The sequence below is a fragment of the Podarcis liolepis genome (assembly GCF_965112155.1).
Source record: "Podarcis liolepis genome assembly, chromosome: 1".
Classification (NCBI taxonomy): Eukaryota; Metazoa; Chordata; class Lepidosauria; order Squamata; family Lacertidae; genus Podarcis; species Podarcis liolepis.
The window spans coordinates 39,121,668-39,143,596 of NC_139554.1; the positions used below are offsets into that span (position 1 = coordinate 39,121,668).

At 39.2% G+C, this 21,929-nt stretch overlaps 1 protein-coding gene across 6 annotated transcripts in view; it reads right to left on the reverse strand.

Annotated features, from left to right (window-relative positions):
• Positions 1-21,929, reverse strand: part of DPH6 (diphthamine biosynthesis 6) — a 233,211-nt gene that overhangs the window by 169,637 nt on the left and 41,645 nt on the right. For all 6 annotated transcript variants that reach the window (XR_014527169.1, XM_083507550.1, XM_083507552.1 and 3 more), the window contains exons 4-5: positions 13,476-13,549; positions 4,534-4,652 (exon numbers count right to left, since the gene is read on the reverse strand). Coding sequence is in view for 5 of the 6 variants with exons in the window: in XM_083507550.1 (XP_083363676.1) it covers positions 4,534-4,652; positions 13,476-13,549 (193 nt within the window). In the remaining variant the exon portion in view is untranslated. The remainder of the gene's footprint in view (positions 1-4,533; positions 4,653-13,475; positions 13,550-21,929) is intronic.

Here is a 21,929-nt window from a genome sequence, read left to right on the forward strand (position 1 = left end):
GCTTTTGACTTTTTCTTGCCTCTGTGCTCAGGAGCTACCCCATCTCTCAGCACCCTGACCAAATCTCAAGAAACAAATAATTATTGGAATTCAGTAGAGAGCCGCTGGTATGGTGTAGGGACTAAGAGACTGGCCTGCATGTTGGCTTGAATCTTGCCTCTGTCACAAACCCTCTGTCCCTCTATGCGCTTCTGTCACTCGACCTGCAGTATGGGTGTGAATAATATTGACTTACTTTACAGGGTGTTGTAAGGCAGGGGTAAGCTAACGTAGTGTCTCCCAGAGGTTGCTGGACTCCCAGCTCCCATCAGATGTAGTCAACACGGCCAATATGGTAGGCACCATGCTAGCTACACATAGATTATACGTGTGGACACCTGAAAGCAGTGACAATAATAAATACTATCACAATCATTTATTTTATTTATTTTTGTACAGGAGGCAGTCAAGACCCACTAGTATAAGCTCATTCATAGAATCATAGAATCATAGAGCTGGAAGAGACCACAAGGGCCATCGAGTCCAACCCCCTGCCAAGCAGGAAACACCATCAGAGCACTCCTGACATATGGTTGTCAAGCCTCTGCTTAAAGACCTCCAAAGAAGGAGACTCCACCACACTCCTTGGCAGCAAATTCCACTGTCAAACAGCTCTTACTGTCAGGAAGTTCTTCCTAATGTTTAGGTGGAATCTTCTTTCTTGTAGTTTGGATCCATTGCTCCGTGTCCGCTTCTGTGCTTCACTGGCAGTAACACTCGCAAACCAACAGCAGAAAATGGCCATTCACAGCAGTGCTAATATGAAATTGGTTTGCTTGTTGTGAAGGAGGAGAAAGAAGTTCCACTGGATTTCTGACTAGGAAAAGCCTGGAGGAAGCACACTAACCTCCTGAAAAGTAAAACGCCTAACCGCCAAATATTAATTTGTAAATGTGGATTGAGAAAAGTGTTCTAAAATTAATGTGCATTTACCTGTATAATTATGTGTTGTCTACAGTCTTACACCTTCCCACTAGTGTCTATTAAACTAATGGATACCAGAGCTATGGGAGGTTGTATGAGCATGCCAGTGTTGATGAATGTCACGCTCAAGTTGCATATTTGCTTATTCCTTTCACATCTGCGCAATGTGCCATCTAATGCATTACCCCCTCAGACTTTTAAAGGTGTTATTCCAAATACATTTACTGCAATTTAGCTTAAAAGCAGCTTTGATTATTCATCTAAAAGGTAAAGTGGTAACCCATACCTTAACTTCTGTGCCACTTGATACGTTAAACAGCCGCCATACCTTAAACCTACTTTAATAAAGCACACAATTATTAAGGCACTGCAGAATGGCCTCAGAGCATACAAGCGCCATTAAATTTGCTTACATCTAATTATGCCTGCCCTAGGCAGGTGAGAAATTTAGTCCGATAAGATCTTTCTACCTGTAGCCAAAGGAAAAAAAGAAAGAAAAAAGGGCAGCCGTTTTCTAATTACTATCTACAACTATTTATGGTATTTGTGCTTTAAAGGAGAACACCACAAAGGGCTCTTTGTGTACCAGCAAGCCTATTCCAACTTGTTCTAAGCTGCTGAGTTACAAAGACAAGTTTATCTTGCTTAAGGGATGACACAGGTCACCAGCAATGTCACCCCTACGGTCATTTCCTGTATCGCTCAAGAATTACCCCTTTCTAAGGTTTGGTGTTTTATTTATTTATTTATTTAAAGAAGGTTTGATTTATATATTGAAACATAACTTGGCTGCCAAACAAATTCAATTGAATTACAGTATCTTTGAAGAGGATCTTACAACACAAAAATAAAAACTCACCTGATCATCACGAAGCATAATCTGAATGACAGCAACTATATTAGTTATGCTTCATAGGTATACACAAAGCTTTGCAATGGTTCTGCTTCAAGAGTATACATTAAAACAATATCTCTCCTGAGATTAAGGCTACAGTCCTAACCCATTTACTTTTGAGTAGACCTGGTTAGGATTGCAGTCTTACTCCCTAATTAAAGGGAAGACTCATACTGGAAGAACAGGGAGGGTGTGTGTGTGTTACCAAATCCAGCAAACGAAAAGAATCCGCAATTTGTGACCAAAGGCAGATTTTTTTAGAATCCGTTATTTCTCTTCCTTTGTATAAATGTTAAGAAAGCACAGAATGAACCTATGATGGTCTAGTTTTACTGTTCACACCAGAAGTGCTGTAAAAATAAAATGATTCTGGCAAAGCATCACAGCTGAAGAAGAATTAACATTTTATTACTTCTTCTAATAGATACTCAAGTTCCAACCTAATATATTTTATATATAACAGCAAGGATGAAGTTTTTCTGTTAACTCTTACCAATGTTACCCTTAAGACATGAACTCTTGCTTTCAAAAAGGAGGAAAAAGCAAGCACTTAAACAGAAACAGCTCAGCTCACAGATGACGACGATGAGGCTTGATTCATGCCAAGATTCTACAACACAATTTATCAGAAATATATTTTTATCCACCCATGTAGAACATATTCTTTCCTATTATACTGGTCATTCCTTGGTCTAATGGGCCACAAACCTCTACTGACCCCCAAAGGGAAAAGGTCCTTCTCTCAAATTTTATACCTAAACCCTCATCTAATACTTTTATGTGAAAGATTGCTCAGAGGGCTGTAATTTCAAAATGATGCATTGGCCTATTAATATTTTTCTCATCAGTTTGTGTGGTTAGAGAACCCACATGCCATTCAATAAATGCAGCTTCAATACAGTGCTTAGACAGATCTTTGTGACCGGTCAAAACCATCTTCCATAATAGGTGAGCTCAATGTTAAAATTACAATTCGTCCAATGAAAGTAAAACAGTGTATTGATTCGGAATGCGATAGTGAAACTGCACTTTCCTAAACACCTTCAGACGCACACTTCCCTGTATGCAGACACATGTTCAGTGACCTTTTTTTATATGCTACTGTAATTATTTTAGCCCAGCCTTTTCCAGCCCAGTGCCCTCCAGATTATACTTGGGACAACAATTCCCATCAGTCCCAAACAACACGGCCACAGCACTTGCCGTCCAAAACATCTGCAGAGTTTGTTGTTGTTGTTGTTGTTGTTGTTGTTGTTTAGTCATTTAGTCGTGTCCGACTCTTCGTGACCCCATGGACCAGAGCACGCCAGGCACTGTCTTCCACTGCCTCCCGCAGTTTGGTCAAACTCATGCTGGTAGCTTTGAGAACACTATCCAACCATCTCGTCCTCTGTCGTCCCCTTCTCCTTGTGCCCTCCATCTTTCCCAACATCAGGGTCTTTTCCAGGGAGTCTTCTCTTCTCATGAGGTGGCCAAAGGATTGCAGCCTCAGCTTCAGGATCTGTCCTTCCAGTGAGCATTCAGGCCTGATTTCCTTAAGAATGGAAAGGTTTGATCTTCTTGCAGTCCATGGGACTCTCAAAAGTCTCCTCCAGCACCATAATTCAAAAGAATCAATTCTTTGGCGATCAGCCTTCTTTATGGTCCAGCTCTCACTTCCATACATCACTACTGGGAAAACCATAGCTTTAACTATACGGACCTTTGTTGGCAAGGTAATGTCTCTGCTTTTTAAGATGCTGTCTATCTGCAGAGTACCAGGTTCAAAATATGTTTTAGACTTACATTCAAATTTTCAATTTGCCGTGAGCAAAAACAAATGCCCTGAACCCAAGTACTAGCAGAGCCAAAAGTGCAACTGCATAAAAAGAAAAACCAACAACCTTTGACTGGGTTCCCCTTGCCTGCTCCTTAAGGAAGAATGGGAAAATAGCCATTTGAACAATCTGATAGGAGATAGGTAGAATTGGAGAGGGTAGCATTGAATCAGGAGGAAGAGAGGCATCTACAACAAAAGCAGGTGTGAGCCATCAGCCTCTCACTAATTAGTTGCAAAGTTATATATTGATTGCTGTTAGTAAAGTTTTTACTTAAACCCTTTCATCAAAGTCGATTCTACTTTATAGAGATAATGGTCCAATGTCAAGCCATCCATTTGTATCACTCATATGAGCGAACTGTAAACTGTTGCATTATGTATGAACCTTTATTGAAAAACACACTCACTTAATAATGATGGCTATGAAAATAGCTTCTCGCTTTTTCACTGTCTAGTGTGAAAAATATTTATCACAGAGAAGTTCAATTAATTGTTTAAATATATAGTCATGGAACTGAAGTTCTTCATATTTCTGTTCCATGCTTCACCTCTGCTTGCTACAGTTTTATTTTACCAGCTACATCTTATTCACAAAACAGATTCTGGTGTCTCCATAGCTATCTACTGTATGCATGTTTTCTCTCTCTATTTCTATTTTAGTAAAACCAACTAGTGCTAATAATAATAATAATAATAATAATAATAATAATAATAATAATAATGATAATAATAATATTTATACCCCGCCCATCTGCCTGGGTTGCTCCAGCCACTCTGAGTGGCTTCCAACACATAGAAGTAAAATAAAACATCAAACATGCTTCACCTTAGTAACTATTCTAGTTCAGATTCTTACCAAAAGCTGCTACTTTTATGATTATAGCTTGAAGGTTCGAGGAGATCATTTCTTTGAGCAAAGTTTCCTGGTTCTGACGCCAAAGGTAAGCCAATGGTTGCAGGGTAAGCCTCTTGCACCTATTTGAACAAAGGGGGAAAAATGGCTGTTATTATGCTCTTGCACCCAAACCCAGACTATTAAACCTTTAACGAAATTCCTCATGACCTTCTGCAATCAGATATAGATATTTCCAGTGCTTTTCTTCTGGGGGGACGAATACCCCTAAACATTTTGTGAAAGCACTGGATATTTCCCAAGACTGTTATCTTTTAACCTATGATAGTCCATCCATGTACTTATCCGTGGGACTAAAGGAGGAAGATGTCAAGTGGTTTTATGGAAAATAGAGGGTGATATCCAATTAAGTCACAGAAGAGAGCCACTGAAATCAATGGATGAAAGTGTTTGAAGTCCACTGATTTCATAAGATCTACGCTGAGGAGAACACTGTACTGTCTATCACCCATAGTGTAATCAAGGGCATCTGGCCATATCATTTTGAATTTTAAATATGGAAACACAACATGAATCTTTGGGGTCATTATTGCTCTTCAATTTCTTAGCTATTTCAGCTTTCAAAGTGGACTTGCTTTGGATCTACAGGGACACATTCACTTGCAAAATCCTCATTCTGTTTTGGTTCTCAGGGGAAACAGCATAACTGCTGCTCTTTGCCCTTTCCTTAAATGGGACCTCCCATAGCCTCTTTTCAGAAGATACTGGCTTTTATTCTATTTAGCCATGAAGCTCATTTTGTGACCTTCGACTACTCATTACCTCTCAGCCTAACCTGCCTCATGGGGTTGTGATGAGGGTAAAATGGAAGGGAAAGAACTTGAGTACTTGAAGTCAGGTATGAATGAGTAGGGCTACTTTCAGTGCCTCTCAGAAACTGCAGAAGGAAACTGCTCATCAACTGCCTACTCCACAAACACCTATTGACACACAATTTGTTTTCCTGTGGATAACTCTGAAACAGCAAGTGTGCCCTGGCAGACAGTTTCCTAACAAATCAGAGGGTCCAAGGAAAGTTATATAGTCACGAAACCAATTTCTTGCTTTTTTAAAGGGGGGGAATAAGATAAAGTCAGCATACCCCTTAAGGACTGTCTACGCCAAAAATCTATTAATTATAATTCACCTGAATGAAGCCAATTTTCCAAGTAATAAAGTCAACATTTATAATTTAGCCTTATATGTACTCAAAATATCACTGGAATACTAAATACCACTTGGGATCACTGTACTAAGCAATATTTGTTCAGCTTAACTGATACACATATTTAGACAATTCACTCCAAAGTGCCGCAGGAAAGGATGGGCTTAGGTTCCTGAAGCCTGTATTGTTAGAGACAAGGATTTATATAAAATAGGAAAAATGCAATGCTCTTATCTTCTCTTTGTCTAGTAGGATGCATTCTTCTAAAGGTTGGCTTTTTATTTTACACATTGTAAATGTGCAACAACACCCATACAATTATATATTTAGAAGCGTACAAAAAAAATATATTAAATGAATTGAAGAGACCTAAAGCAAACCCTTCCCGGTTAAGCGGCCAAGCTCACAAATAATGCACTGCTAGATCTTGATAAAGAACAATTTTGTGAACAGTCTGCAGCACAATAGGCTAAGAAATAGGCCTGAAAAAACATCCCTGCATTGAAAATGTGGAGGGGAAAATAGAGTTTTTAGAATAACAGACATGTTAAATGCACTCTAACAGGTCTCAAGTCCTTTAAAACTCCTCATAATTAAACACAGTATTTATGAAAAGTGATATGGAAACCGATCATAAATTTAATAATGCTGTTTCAATAGCTTGGATCTAGACTTTGCCTTTTGCAAACAGAAGGGTGGCTGCCATTCATGGAAGGCTTTGAATCTAGAAGAAATCCCACTTGTGGAATGGGAGAGGATACAATTTTTGTCAATTCTTCCTTCCACCTGGAAATTCGCTCCAGGGGATTAGCAGGCCTCTGGCAACAGTATGGGAGGGACTGAGTCCTACGGGTGAAAGGACAATTGGCAAAAATCGCCTTCCCCTTTTTCCAGCGGAAGTGTCCTTAGCAGAACACCTAGGAGATTCTACCACCAGTGCAGGGAAAGCCAGGATCCAACCAATATAATTTTATAATGAGCTAACACAGCTGAGCCCAGCTAACAGATTTCCCTTAAAGAATCAAGGTGCAGGAAATTGCCAGTATCAAATACATTGAACCTAATAGCTATACCAACCAGTGGTATGTTCTGTTTCTCAGGTTCCAGTTTCCTATTTGGGTTTCTTTTTACTGTTGTAGGTATTCAACATATTTTAAGTAGACCTTATTTCAATAAACAAAATTTTAAAACCCTACTTTTGGAGATTTAAAAATGGAATTCAATGTTCTATCTTAAAATGACAAATCATGAGTAAGAACTTAATTATCTAGTAAACAAGCACATTTTTAAACAAGGGATACATAGGCATTTCTGAATAAAAGTAATGTTAGTTGAAACACTAGACGCACACACAACATACATCTCCCTTCTATAGACACTGAACTAATAAACAAGAACATAGGTTTTTAGTGTTATTACCGTGAATAGCCCTATTGACTTAAACAGGATTACTCACTCTAGTGAAGTTAATAGTGTAAGATTATGAAGTATGGGGATGGAGAAGTGTGTTCCGTTTTCTAGCAAAAATAATATAAAATAGCATGAAGTCTAGCATAAAGTGAATTTTGTTATAAACTAAATTGGAAAGCTTTAATGGTTCTGCCGTCTAGTAAAATTGGAACTTCCTTTATTATATATTTTGTCCATTCATTTATTTATTTTTAAGTGGAAACATGGGCTGGGATCCAAAGACTTACCTTTGGAATACTCAGCAATTTCAATACACCTGTTGTTTTTTTATTTTTAAGTTTTCTCCCCCATTTAACCAGCAATTCCCTGAACCATGTTGTATACATTTTTGAAACTTCTCCCAATTCAATTTGCCATGCAGCACAGAAGATGCTGTTAGAAAAACTTTAGTCTGAAACTTTACTGGGCTCACTGAAGTGGCTGTGTTTTGGTCAATGATTTAAGTCAAGTTACTGGCTTCCATATTTTACTTTATTTCATTTTATTTCAGAGAGAGAGAGAGTGCAGTTTATATCCTGTGCTGTGATTAGGCAGCCCCCAACAAGCAACACAGCATCCAATCCATAATTACAATTTCAGAATATCTCTCCACAGCTATTTGCTCTCATAAGAAGTAGTAATGATCACCAGCTTGAATGGTTTTTAACTATTAGACCAATTCCTGGAAGTTAAGGCTATCATTACCTACTAACCCCTATAGCCATGCTCCATCTCTGCTCATAGCTGTCAACTTTTCCCTTTTCTTGTGAGGAATCCTATTTGGAATAAGGGAATTTCCCTTAAAAAAGGGAAAACATTGATAGCTATGTCTCTGCTGTCAGAGGTGGCATGACCCTGACTACTGCCAGTTGCCAGTCACAAGTGCAGAGAATGCTGTTGTGCTCAGATCCTTCTTTCATGCTTTCTATAAGTGGCCTAGTTGCCACTATGAAAACAGGATGCTGGGCTAGACGGGCCATTGGCCTGACCCGGCAGACTCTTCTTGTGTTCTTATGCACAGTTTAAAAGACAACCAAATGGCCAGAATCATTCCCTAAAAGCATTCCTTAAAAATATGTCCTTACTTGCCTTTGAAAAATCAACATGGAGCTTGCCTGGTGAGTCTCTAGCGAGACAGTTTCATAGCCCTAAACTGCCTTCGTCTAAAGCATCTGAAACACCAAATTGTCTCACATGAACCTACCATCAATTTTGTCGTCTTCCAAGTGCCTGCCATTCTGAAGTAGGGGGATGGCTACTGAAGACAACCTTTTCTGTGGTGGCACCCAAATTTTGGAATGGCAGAGACATGTTTGACTGGTGCCAATTTTGTTATATTTCACATGCCAAGTGAAATCCATCTTATTCTCCTGAGCTTTATGTAGTACTTCAGCTGTCTTTTCTACTTTCATTTGCTGGTTCTGCTATTTTATACCACAGGTGGGTTTTTACAACTGCATTGAATTGTGTACTTTTTCATATAGGTATGTATAAGCTATTTCTGAGGCAACTTTACAGAAAGTTTAAACATTTCCAGAAATAAACAGCTAGTGCCGGTGTGGCCATTGAAAAGGTCCTGTCTATTTGTAAAACGGTTATGCAATTATGTATCTCACACTTCCTACAGTAACTACAACCAAAATATTTCAAACTGTGAAATGTTTTCAGAAGCTTAAGACAGCTTGAAGAAAATGTTCCACCAACAAATTCTTCTTCTGCATCAGTAAAAGGAAGAAGCGGCGACTGCACTTCCAGCAACATCTGCTACTATAAGAAGTAGAAATAAGACATGCTGAATTGAATGGAACTCATATTTGTGTAAGTGAATGTGTGAGTTTGTACATTTTCTCCCATAAGAGGCCACAGGAGCTACCATCACATTACTAAACTAAAATCATGCTTAATTACCACAAAGCACATATACAAACTACTAATTGACAATATAACCATCAAACAGGTTAAATCGGGACTAAGACATCAAAACCTAAGAACCATGTCCCTTGTAAACCTACCAAGTCTATCCTACATACCAGTGGTATACCCAATTGGTGGTCCACGGACCCCAGGGGGGTCACACAGCTCACCCATGGGGTCTAATACACATACCCATCAACTGTCTGGAACATCCAATTTTGGATGGCCATGCTTTCGTGTGAGAGCACAGCGTCCCAGAACACGTGAGATTGTGGCCAGAAACACCCCTCACATGAGATCGTGGTGCCTAAAAACATGTGGTTTTGGACACTGTGCACTCACACAGGTCACGTGACTCGTGCAACAGAAGACATGCCTCCTGGTTTTGCGCTGGGACATGTTGTAGGGTATGGTGGTGCCATTCACAGAACTAAAACTACCACAGATGTATCAACATTTTCAAAAAGTAGGGGGTCCATGGCTTGGCTTTTGAACAACAGTGGTTCCACAGTACTTAGCTAATTGGGAACAACTGCTATATACCTTGGAGGAATTCCACTGAACTCAGTGGGCTTAGTTCTCAGTAGCAATGCATAGGACTGCACTGTAAAGGGATGGCTAGTGAGGATTACTCACTAGATCAGGCATCCCCAAACTCGCCCCTCCAGCTGTTTTGGAACTACAATTTCCATCATCCCTGACCGCTGGTCCTGTTAGCTAGAGATGATGGTGTTGGGATACTGCCAGGGAGACAAAGTCCATCATGGCCCCACGTTGCCTCCGGACGTTCATCGATCTCCCGTAGACACGCAGTATCAGCAATTAGTGACACGAGCTCCAGAAATAGCTTGCCACATTCCAGAGCTGATGCACGCTCTTATCAGCAGATAATGCACAGCGAAAGAGGCACGCAGGAGAGCATTATTTAAGTTTATTCAGCGTTAGTCAGAACAAAGAAAAAACATGACCGCCTGCTTCAGTGTTCAGGCACTGAGAGACAGAAACGAAAGCAACAGAAAACATAAACTTCCTGTGAACAGGAAATACGCAGACTCTGTGACTCACAAAGCCTGCTCCCTTTTAAGGTGGAACGGAAATATCCTAACAGATGGGAGTTGTAGTCCCAAAACAGCTGGAAGGCCAAGTTTGGGGGTGCCTGCACTAGATGCTAGCAGCCTAGTCCTGAGATCTTTGTTATTGAAGATGCCCATACAGATATCTTGGGCCTAAGTTCTATTTATTGAAGTGGAGAGATCACATTCATACACAGAAATGAATGTGCATGCAAACTGGTGGTGTTCATTGAAATGAACGTGGGAGCTTCCCTTGTCGGGACACGCCATTTTGGAGCTCACCTCAGGTGCTGCCACTTATTTTCCCTTCTATTTGTTATTGCTCTTCAGTTTCAAATCAATTTATCTCTCTCTCACACACCCCTTAACATTAGCTGTTTGGGGCATGGTTCTATTTTCTCTTGATTTATGTTCTTTCTGGTATTCCCGCTTTCCCTAATTTTAAATCCCTTGGTTTTGCTTTTTGCTGCTATTCCACAGATCCTGCTCTTGTTCCTATCTACTGAACTTGCTTTCTCTAGACACCTTCACACAAGCAGCATATGAAACGGCTTCTCCTACTTGTTCCCTCGTATTCTTTCCTACCACCCTTACATAGACTGCACACAACATGGCTTCTCTTGGGCTTTGTTTCATGGTTTGGAGAGAAACAAATTGTGTGTAGCACTAAGCTGGGGCTATGCTTCATTTCATTCCAGCACAGCAAAGTAAGGAAGAGTTGACCCAATCTGAGCAGTGCACAAAGCAAACCTAGCTTATCATGACGTGCGAACCACCGCTAACCCTTCTTCAGTCTTCTAAACAGGTACAAGGAGTGTCATTACCACTTTTGGTTTTCCTAATCATATGTATACAATTCAAAAACTTGCCCTTTACTGTCTCTTGCAACTAACAAAATATCAAGCCAAGTCTTTGTTCTATATTGCCTTGAGTATTGCATTTAATTGGTCATACCATTTCCTACCTTTCTTTATTAAGTTTTCATAGAGGACGGCGCTGCTTGCTGAATTTTTCTCGCCTGTTCTGTGATCATATTTATGCTGTGTCTCTCTCCCCACTGGCTTCTAACTTTTTATCGTATTTAGTTAAATTTATTTTCTTACCATCCAAAAATCTGCATAATGCAGTTCCTTTTATTCTTCCCTTTTTTCACTCCATATTCCTTAGATAGTGCAGAAACCTTCCCCGCCCCCCCCCCAAACACTGCTCAATACATTTTAGGCATTTAATATGCCTGAAACTTTAAGTCAGAGTTCTGACACCAGAGGTCTTCAGACGTTGGGCTACAACTTCTGCAATCCCTGAATATTGACCATATTAGCTGGGACTAATGGGAGACGGAGACCAAAAACATGATGAAGGTCAGTGGTCCTCCATTCCTGCTATAAACAGTACTTAATTTTTAAACAATAAGTACCATCACAGGTTAAAGAAGCAATTCCATAGGTTTCCACACTTATTTCTTCACTAATTACACCAGGAGTGAAAACCTGCACTCGTAGGAGGGCATCTATATGTCCATAGGTGAACCTTACGCCAAAACTGCTGCTGCTCAGGCATAGACTGCAATAGCCTACAATGGTTCTCACCTTCCTCTTCACTCAAATGGAAGCAGATAGACAGAATATAAATATAAGCTACAGAAAGGTGAAGTGTGGGCCACAAAAAAAATTGGATGCACCTCTAATGGAGATATTTTAAGCAGAAATTTGTCAGATTATTACTGAAAACCATAGGCTTAGTATATGTTATGGCAGATGAATCTGCTCATTGCATCGGAAAGAGCCTATTCTAATCTGACAGCAGCATCTTACAGGCATAGAGAAAAAAGACAAAAAGAATAAAAATTCCAACTACATCCCAGGTACAATCCTTTACAAGCAAAGTGTACATTAACAGCATGCACTGTATTTCCCCAATTAGAGGAGTGATATTTGTCCAATCAGACCTTTGATCCTCAAGCAGACCATTTTTACCCGAGTCTCAAAAACATCCCGCTGACTCCAAGCAAAGTAGCCAATGGGCAAAACAATACAAATATGCAAGCCAACAAAAACAGTAAAAAATTGGAAGGATTATAGCTCTTTCCCAATTTTATGTTGGCTAGTATAGAAGAATTGTACAGCAGCTTTAATTCACATTCAATGTAGATAAGTACACAAAGAAAAGAAAAACCAATATGCAAATAGCATGTTGCAATTCATGTTCTATTTTACACAACCCTTTTTAAATATATATATATATTTGCCTTTCTGTTTTATCATATCATCAATGCATTATATGTTACAGTCAGACACATAATAGTAAGAAATAGATGATAATAACAACAACAACAACAACAACAACAACAACAACATAACTTATTCCTCCAATTTAACTGACTCTTATAAACCTTAATTTTAACTTCCCTTCTACTCTTCTCTGGTTTCCTATCTATTGTCTTTTTGACTGCGTTTTCTTATTCTACTACATTATTTTCATATCTTACACTGTGTCACATCTACTGATGAGTACTATTTTTTTCAGTCTGTTACACTTATTTTCTTGTTATAATATTTCTGCATATATTCTGTATATAATGTCTAGTCCTCTTTTAAATTCTTACCATTTTTATTTTTTAATCTATTTGTCATGCTGGCAAATTCTATATATTATAGGTGCCATTCTTCTCTTGATGGTACTACATCAGTTCTCTAATTTTGTGCTACTAGCTGTAGTCACATACATCCATAGATTAGTTTGATTTTTTGGTATTTCTACTGTTATTATTCCCAGAAGGAAAGCTTCTGGGTTTTTAGGAAACGTTCTTTTAAACATTTTCTTAAATTCGTTATAAACCATCTCCCTGAATTATTTTATTATTCTACAAGACCTACCATGAGTGATAAAATATGCCAACTGTTTCTTTACATTTCCAGCATAGGTCACTTTTAGTTCTAAACGTTTTAGCTACTTTACTTGGCGTCAAGTGGGCCATTATTAAACACTTCTCTTTCAATGCATAAATAGCAGTGAATTTTAAATTTATTTCCCACAAATGTTCCCACAGGTTCAGATCAATATTATGACCCACATCTTGTGCCCATTTGATCACAGATGATTTCACAAATTCTTCTTTAGTTTCTCAATCTAATAGTATCCTATACATTTTGGATAAATTTTTAACTCTAAATCTTAATATTTCTTTTTCAAATTTGGATGGTTTTTCTGCAATCCTAGTTTTTTTATTAAAAGCAACAATAGCTTAAAGGTGCTTCTACAACTTGCTTACTATGCATTGTAACACAGAGAGTAATTTTACTTACACATCTTCTACACGGACCCGCTGGTAGTCTGAAAGAATGGCCCCTACAGAAACACCTTCCACACCCTCCTCATCCTGAAATGGAAGAGATACACATAAAAACCAGAAAAAAATAAGTTAATGACGTATCCAATAACATAGATTGTATTGACTTTCACTCAGCCTTAGGTATGAAAAGGGAAAAACATGAATGACAACTGAAGTCCATAATCAGAGACACAACTCTGCCCACCTACCCTGCCAATAGCCCTACATACAAATGATGCCCATATCAGAGCTATAAGTCACAAAAATGTTGGCCTTTGCAATCATTGGGAGCTACTGATATCCACAACAGTGCTGCAGCTAGATGAATTTCTGCTATCTACTTTTCTAAACATCTTACTCCAGTCTTCTTTAATTAGCACCATCTCCAGTTTTATTTCTGGGCCCAGTTCAAAGTGCTGGTTAGGGCTGGGCGACATATTGATATATCATCACAAACCAGTTTGAAGTCCATATTGTGATACCCGTTTCATAATTTTTGACCTGGCAATATATCAATAACCATGATTTCTGTGTGTCCTATGCAAAAATCATACTGAAAAACCGTGAAGCCAGCCCAAGCTTCTCTCGATTCCTGCAGCCCCTGTTAACTCCATCAGCTCAGCTCTCCCCACCTCCTACAAGAGGTAGCAAATCATAAGAGTAGGCAGTGGCAAAAATGACAATATAGGAAAAACCATGAAACCAGCCACTACTTCTACATAGCTGCATTCTTATTTCAGACTTCGTGATATATCAGTATATCTTGATGATTAACTGGTGATATATCACGATGCTAAAAACCAGATATCACCCAGCCCTAGGGATGGTCATTAGCTATAACGCCCTAAATTGCCCCGGACCAGGGCATTCAAATGACTGACTTCTCTCATATGAATCTACCCATCAATTATGCCCTGTTTTGCATTCCACTGCCTTGAGAGGTGTGGTAAGCAAAGACTTAAAACCGGAAAGTTTCAGGAGTGGTGTCCCAGTTGTTTAGCTCCCTCCCGAAGGAATTGTTAGATAAGGTAGGAGGGCAATGTATTCTGCATTACATTGCTAACATCCAGCTAAGCTTCAATGGTGCTATGTGAGTGACAGGTGCCAACATATCAACTATATTGCCCAGATGTCAAATTTGGCCCACTGAGTCAAAAAAGTTCACCAACCCTGAGCTATGATACATAAATTATCTCCCCCGCCCTGAGTTGGACATAGTAATAGCAATGCTTAAATACCAGTAAGTCATTATCTACTGCATCCCCAGTATTCTAGTAATATTTTAACAATAAATATGTAGCTATATTAGTCTCTTCATCACTGAATGAACCCACAGTGTCTTAAAAACTTAGTACAACACATTTTGAAAGTAGCTGTAAGTTTAAAAGTCTATTTCTTTTTAAGGGGAAAAAAACTATCCTTTCTAAACTTGAAAAAGCAGGCATTGCTTTAAGTAGTGATCGTCTTCATTACTTGACTGTAGTGCTTAAGGCGCCGGCTAAATGCACATTATAAACATCTACAGTGGTACCTCGCAAGACGAATGCCTCGCAAGACAAAAAACTCGCTAGACGAAAGGTTTTTCCGTTTTCGATTTGCCTCGCAAGACGAATTTCCCTATGGGCTTGCTTCGCAAGACGAAAACGTCTCGCGACTTTTTTTTCTTTGTCTAAAAACAAAGACATGTTTTGTTTATAAAGTTAATTTATTTTCCCTTAAATTTTTGAACTGCTCTTTACAGTATGTGTGACTTTAAAGAGCAGTTAATAAACTGTTGTTGTACCAAATTTGGCTTTGTTTGGACTTTTTTTGACCATAGGAACGCATTAATTGATTTTCAATGCATTCCTATGGGATTTCGTGATTCGCAAGACGAAAAATTCGCTAGACGACAAAAATTGCGGAACGAATTAATTTCGTCTTGCGGGGCACCACTGTACAGGGTTATCTTAAATTGTTACACACAGGTCCAACTCGTTAACCACTAGTACCATTAAGTTAAATGCATGGTATTCCACAGTCATCATGGTAACACCACAGCATTGCAGTTTGGGGGGAGGGGGATGGTTGCTTGTTTGATGTGATCTCCTCAGAACAAAGATGTAGCATGCACTTCAAAATTTACAGAGCAGAACCCTTTCAGATAAGCAGCAGTGAATGTGCAGAACATTAACCATAGTGACATAGTATTATTTTGTGTGGGAAAAGTTATGAAAGGGTACATTCATGTATTATTATTATTATTATTATTATTATTATTATTATTATTATTATTAGAATTTATATACTGCCCTATACCCGGAGGTCCTTGGGTGTTTCACAAAATAAAATCAAAATATAAAACCACAAAATGTATAATCAAAATAAAAACAACAACCCAATAACCCCCGCCCCCCAAAACCCACATTTTATAAGGGCATAGGATGTCAATCAAATGTACCATGATGTCAGTGCTATCAAGCCTCAAAAGTACTGACAACATGGATAGCAACTGAAAACCAAGTCCACAAAAGTGTAGGCTAGTAGTAGTAGTAGTAGTAGTAGTAGTACCCCGTCTGACAGGACTGCCCCAGCCACTCTGGGCAGCTTCCAACAGAATATAAACACACAACGTGACATCAAATATTAAAAACTTCCCTATACAGGGCTGTCTTCAGATGTCTTCTAAAAGTCATAAAGCTGCTATTTCCTTGATATCTGATGGGAGAGCTTTCCACAGGGTGCCACTACCTTAACAAGGGATAGCTCAGTCAATAGAACATAAGGCTCTTAATTCAGGGCTTTGGGTGTTGGGCAAAAGATTCCTGCATTGGGTGTTAATGTTGGGCAAAAGATCCCTGCATCACAGAGGGCTGGACTAGATGATCCTCATGGTCCCTTCTAACTCTATGGTTCTTGCTTACATACATACCAAGAAGGCCCGCTGCCTGGTTCCCTGTAACTTCACTTCTCGCAGTGAGGGAACCACCAGAAGGCCCTCGGAGCTGGACCTCAGTGTCCAGGCTGAACGATGGGGGTGGAGGAGCTCCTTTGGGTATACAGGGATAAGGCCGTTTAGGGCTTTAAAAGTCAGCACCAACACTTTGAATTGTGCTCAAAAACATACTGGGAGCCAATGTAGGTCTTTCAGGACTGGTGTTCTATGGTCCTGGCAGCCATTCCCAGTCACCAGTCTAGCTGCTGCATTCTGGGTTAGTTGTAGTTTCTGCGTCACCTTCAAAGATAGTCCCACATAGAATACATTAAAGTAGTCTAAGTGGGAAATAACCAGAGTATAATTAATTTGTCACAAGAGTCTATTCTTTTTTCTGCAGCAGGATAACATGCCTTCTTCGCTGAAAATTGGAACTACGTAACTGTTCGGCAGTTGTATGAAGAGTCCTGAAAGCTTTGCTACCTTGACTTGTTCATATAGTATTTTGTGTGCCAACCACTACCTGTACTTTACCTGAACATTGAGTGAGCATACCCAGTAGCTTCACTTTTGTATTAAACAGCACTGAGGACAATATTGTACCCTGGACTACAAGCCAGCAGGAAGACCCTGGGGCCAAAACACAGTCCCCATTGCTAGTCCATCAGGGCAACAAAGGTTGATTCAGTCTAGGTAATTTGATTCAGTCTAGGAGCTCAAGCAATTTCTCAGCTACCACTCTCTCCAGCACTTCACCCTCCAAAGGGGGCATTTGCAACCAAGCTAAAGTTGTTATAAACCATAGGTTCCAGGTTGAGCTTCAATGGTTTGCTGCCAAATAAGATCAAATAGGAAGAATTCCAAAATAGAGACAATAAGAACCGCTATAAGAAAGTAACTGAATGCAATAACAAAATTCTACGGGCTGCCCAATTTGCTAGTGGATTAAACACAGTATAACTACACATGCTTTTTAATCCTCTTGTTACACAATTCCTTGAGTTCAGCAAGAAGAAAATTAGTGATAATGCTTTCCATTTAATTAGTATATTACATGCACTGTAATTATTAGTGGGAAATGTTATATTAATGAAAGTGAAAGTTAGCAGTAAATTACCTTGTAGTTATTGTCAATTTCCCAAGCTACTGCTCCTTAAGATAACCCTCTCCCTATGGTCCTTCCGGTAATTTTTCCTTGCCTGATAAACATGATGATTAAACAGCACACAGTGCAAACCTTTGATACTTTTTAAATTAAATCCATGCCCAGCCTAAGGGCTGTGTCTGATTTCAACTAAATGTGTCAGTTAATCAGATAAAAAATTATCAGTAACTCAAAGAAACAGCAGCCTAAGGCTTCATCAGGGCTAGGGAAAGCTGAACAAAATAAGACATTCAGACAATATCACATTATGAGTAAAGGTTACTGATAAGCATAAAGCCAAACAGAGCTGTTCATCACCTTAATAATATCTATCTTTGGAGAACCGCTACATACAACAGTCAAATTATCGCTTTTTAAAAAGCAATTAGAAAAATGGGCTACTATGCCAATACACCATTAAATTGAACATGCACTGGGGGGAACTCAGGATTATACTTGCAAAAATACTAGCTACTTTAGGAAATATCTCACAAAGAGATGCATTATTATTTCTAAATAAAAAGCACACACACTTGAAACAAGGTTTAGGATTGGCAAACAAAATTATTAGGCCAACAAATTGTATATTTATGTTCAAAATTTAATTACAGTCTAAATAAAGGAGAGTGCAGTTCACCCAGTCTCCTCTCCTATGCCATCCTCCCCACCAAAGCAACATAATTACACCACTCTAATTAACACCCGGCCTATCTTATCCATCTAAGGTCTACCTTTCCAACTCTTCCTCACTTTCTGCTGAGGCACTCACCTCGTTCTCCTCCATCGTTCTCGGTCCTTTCCTCCTTCCCCATCAGTTATCCTCTGAGAAGACAGCTACTCTCCCTTTTCACCCTACTCCATCTTAACTGCTACCATGATTCTCCTTTTATAACTCTCCCCATCCCCAGCTCGTTCCTTATCAAACATTCCAAGTTCTTCCCCCATTTTGGAGGGGATGGAGAACCTATCCCTGGACTCTTCTAACCTCTGGCTGATTTGTATACTTTTCTTAACCACCACATGCCTGAGACATGCCGTATACCCTTTCCCTTTGACTCTCTTGCTTCCAACTATATGGTTGTCTGCCCTCCTTTTTCTGCAGTCTATTGAAAGCAGCCTTGTCAAATATTATCTTGCTAGCTAATGTATGGGTTTCTATTCTGTCTTGGTCCTTCCAACCCAACTTCATTATGCTCTACGTTCTGATGATTCTTCTGACAGGCAGAAGAAAAACCACCTAAGAACAGACATTCAACATTTGCACTGTCTAGTCTGCCTCTCCACCTATTATATTTATTGAGATGTCTCGTGGCTGCCTCAAACTCAAAATTTCCAAGACCAAACTGTTGTGGTTCCAAAGCATTCTCTCACACACTGATCCTTTAGCTCTGTATCTCCTGACATCACAAGTCAGCATGTTGACTAAATAGATAGAACTGGATTACCTTAAATTCATCCACCTTTTGTTTTCCCAGTTTAGGATGCAATCCAGACTCCTCTGACCCTGGGTTGTGGGGAGTTTGGATTAAAGGGCCTGTAATCCTCCCAATTCTCTATCCATCCTGATGGACTGAAATAACTATTTCGAGCAGTGTGTAGTCATAGATCCCTTTTCCTTATATTTTATTAGACTGTGTCCTGGCACCCATCTGGTATTTTATTAACCAATGTTGAGAGTAAACGGAATACTTTCTGGAAATTTAGGATAGCCTTGTTTCTCAGTTTCCGGGGAGAAATACATCTGATGTGAAATGATTTGGGGGCGGGGGAGAATCCAAGTATATAATTAGAAAAATCTAGAAGTAAAAGGTAAGCCTTTGTCAAATGAATAAACACCCACAGTTTTGCTCCAAGCACTGCCAATCATTTTTTGTTTTCCACATACTGCTTTTAGTTGCTGTGACTGGCATCAGCTTGTCAGTGCCTTTGGCAGGAGCTGACTTCACACTCTCATGAGAGACACCATGAACTGAAACTAGAACCTTGTACACCCTATGCGCTACCACAGAACTATGATTTGGAGACTAATAGTTCTATAGACCAGGAGGAGTCCTGCATTCATATGAATTGAGCTGGAATCTCCCTAGTGTGCATCAATGCACTCTCAGAAAAGAACCACAAGAATCTAAGAAACCCATCTTTTGCAGCCATGAGAACTTCTGTATGACAAGCATTCAGCCTTCTGTCGTCATCATGCATTCCTGGCAAGAGAATAAATTTAGAATAAGAATGTAAGAGTCCTGCTGGATCCGACCAAAGGCCTACCTAGCACAGCATTTTGTCCTCACGGTGGTCAAACAGATGCTTATGGGCAGCCCAAATAGGACATGAACACAAAATTAGTATGCCGATCATGTGACTCTGAGCAATGCAAAGTCACTCTAATTTGGGTCCCTGGAAACAGTCGTCCTAAGTACCTAAGATCAGAGGGGGTTGGAAGTTGTCCGTAATAGTTGTGGCCTACAGAATACCTCTATGGCATTTTAAGAACCCAATGTCAAATGCTTACTTTACAGTTTGAAAGATTGCTATTTACAGAGAAAGGCCACAGCCCCGTGCATAAATAAGGTTCGAAGTTCAAATCCCTGGCATCATCAGATGACCTGCTCCTGAGAACCTGAAGAGCAACTGCAAGAGAAGTCAGTGCAAAAGCTAGATGGCTCAGTGGCCTGACTCAGCATAAGGGGCCTTCATATATTCAACGTGAAACCCAACACGAACTCAGTAATCTAAACGTGTGCCAACCAAGCTGGACAAAATGTATTATCAACAGCAAAAATGAAGTGGCAAGACACGCACAATTTGGCTTTAGGAAAACACTCAGGTTTTTAAAATAAGGATATTGAATTGGAATGAAGGAGGAGCATAGAGCTCTTAAATTTTCTCTGCATGCCACTATCCTTACTTTTTGATATTCCTTTTTATGTGGTTGATTAAGGTTGTGCCTCTCCTCACAAGTCTTCTGGCCTGCTTTGGCTCACATTTCAGACCAGGTGTCTCAACATTAAAAAAAGGAGAGATCTGATTCAGTAAGTTGTTTTTCTCACATTGCATGTTTTTAAGCAAGACAAAAATTTCAGCCAAAAATAAGCAAGAAGGCAGCAAACCCTTCAATGCTGCTGCTACAAAACTCCTGAAATAAGGAAGTACAAAAATACCTAAATGAAATGAACCATTGCTTACTTGAAAAGACGACATTTGATATGTGAAATTCTGATATTTTTTTAGTTTGAACTCATCACATAACAGGACTATGACTCAGGCAAGCAGAACTTTGAAGATGAAAATCAAATATGCACAAAGTGCAATGATGTTGTATATACACAGATACTGAATGATGTCATGTCATATAGGCAAAATTTATAGAGTTATAATATAGGTTATATCAAGTAGCTTTATTCATGTAGGAAATGCCTTGATTTTCTTGCAACAGAAAATTGGCTGAGACTCACTATTTGGTTTGCCTCCAAATATGGAAAAATGTATCAAGGCCATGGTAAAAATCTGTCCAGGCCACCAAGGAAGCCTAACTTAGTGGTGCAGTTTTCCCCCCAGATCAAATGCATCTAAGTTTATTGCTTCCTCAAATAATAATAATAATAATAATAATAATAATAATAATAATAATAATAGTAATAATAATTTTTCATCCAGAGCCTAAGGACAGTAAGTTGCATCCCGTGGTGTCCCTCTGTGGACAGAAGGCAATTTGAGCCAATGGTTTTGGGGTATTTTTTTTAACAAATAGGAAGTGAATCCATTTTTACTAATTGCAACTGGTTCCTCCAGACTTCCACTGCTCACAATATTAAAGCTCTTGAAATTGTAACATGATTGCCCATCACAGTGAGCTGGAGGCTGCATTTCGATTTGGATAAAGGACTGTGGGAGGAGGTGTATGACTTCAAAGGTTAAACATTATAAATATTACAAGTCATGCATTGTATTTATGCTTGTGGAGTTCCTACTGGTCTCGCAGACTAGGCCCTCACTGGCACTCTGGTCCAAACAGATGCAATCATATATACGACCAGTATAATTCCTGGAGCCAAATATTGTACTCCTGTTTTATGAATTACTACTGTTCTGTTCTCAAATTATATTCATGCTTCTCTTGATCAAACGGTATGGACGTTTACTTTCTATCTCATGGATGGAAAACCTGCTGCCTAATAACTACCACCCTTATAATTCTGGCCACATACCACCCATTACTATTGTATATTTATTGCACATACTATTGCACTTTGTTCAATGGGACTTCCTTCCAAATAAATTTACACAGCCTTAGGCTTCTAAGCAAGTGATCTTGCTTAGTATCCTTGCATGCATACAAGAAATGTCATACATGAAACTTTCTCTTGTTTCTA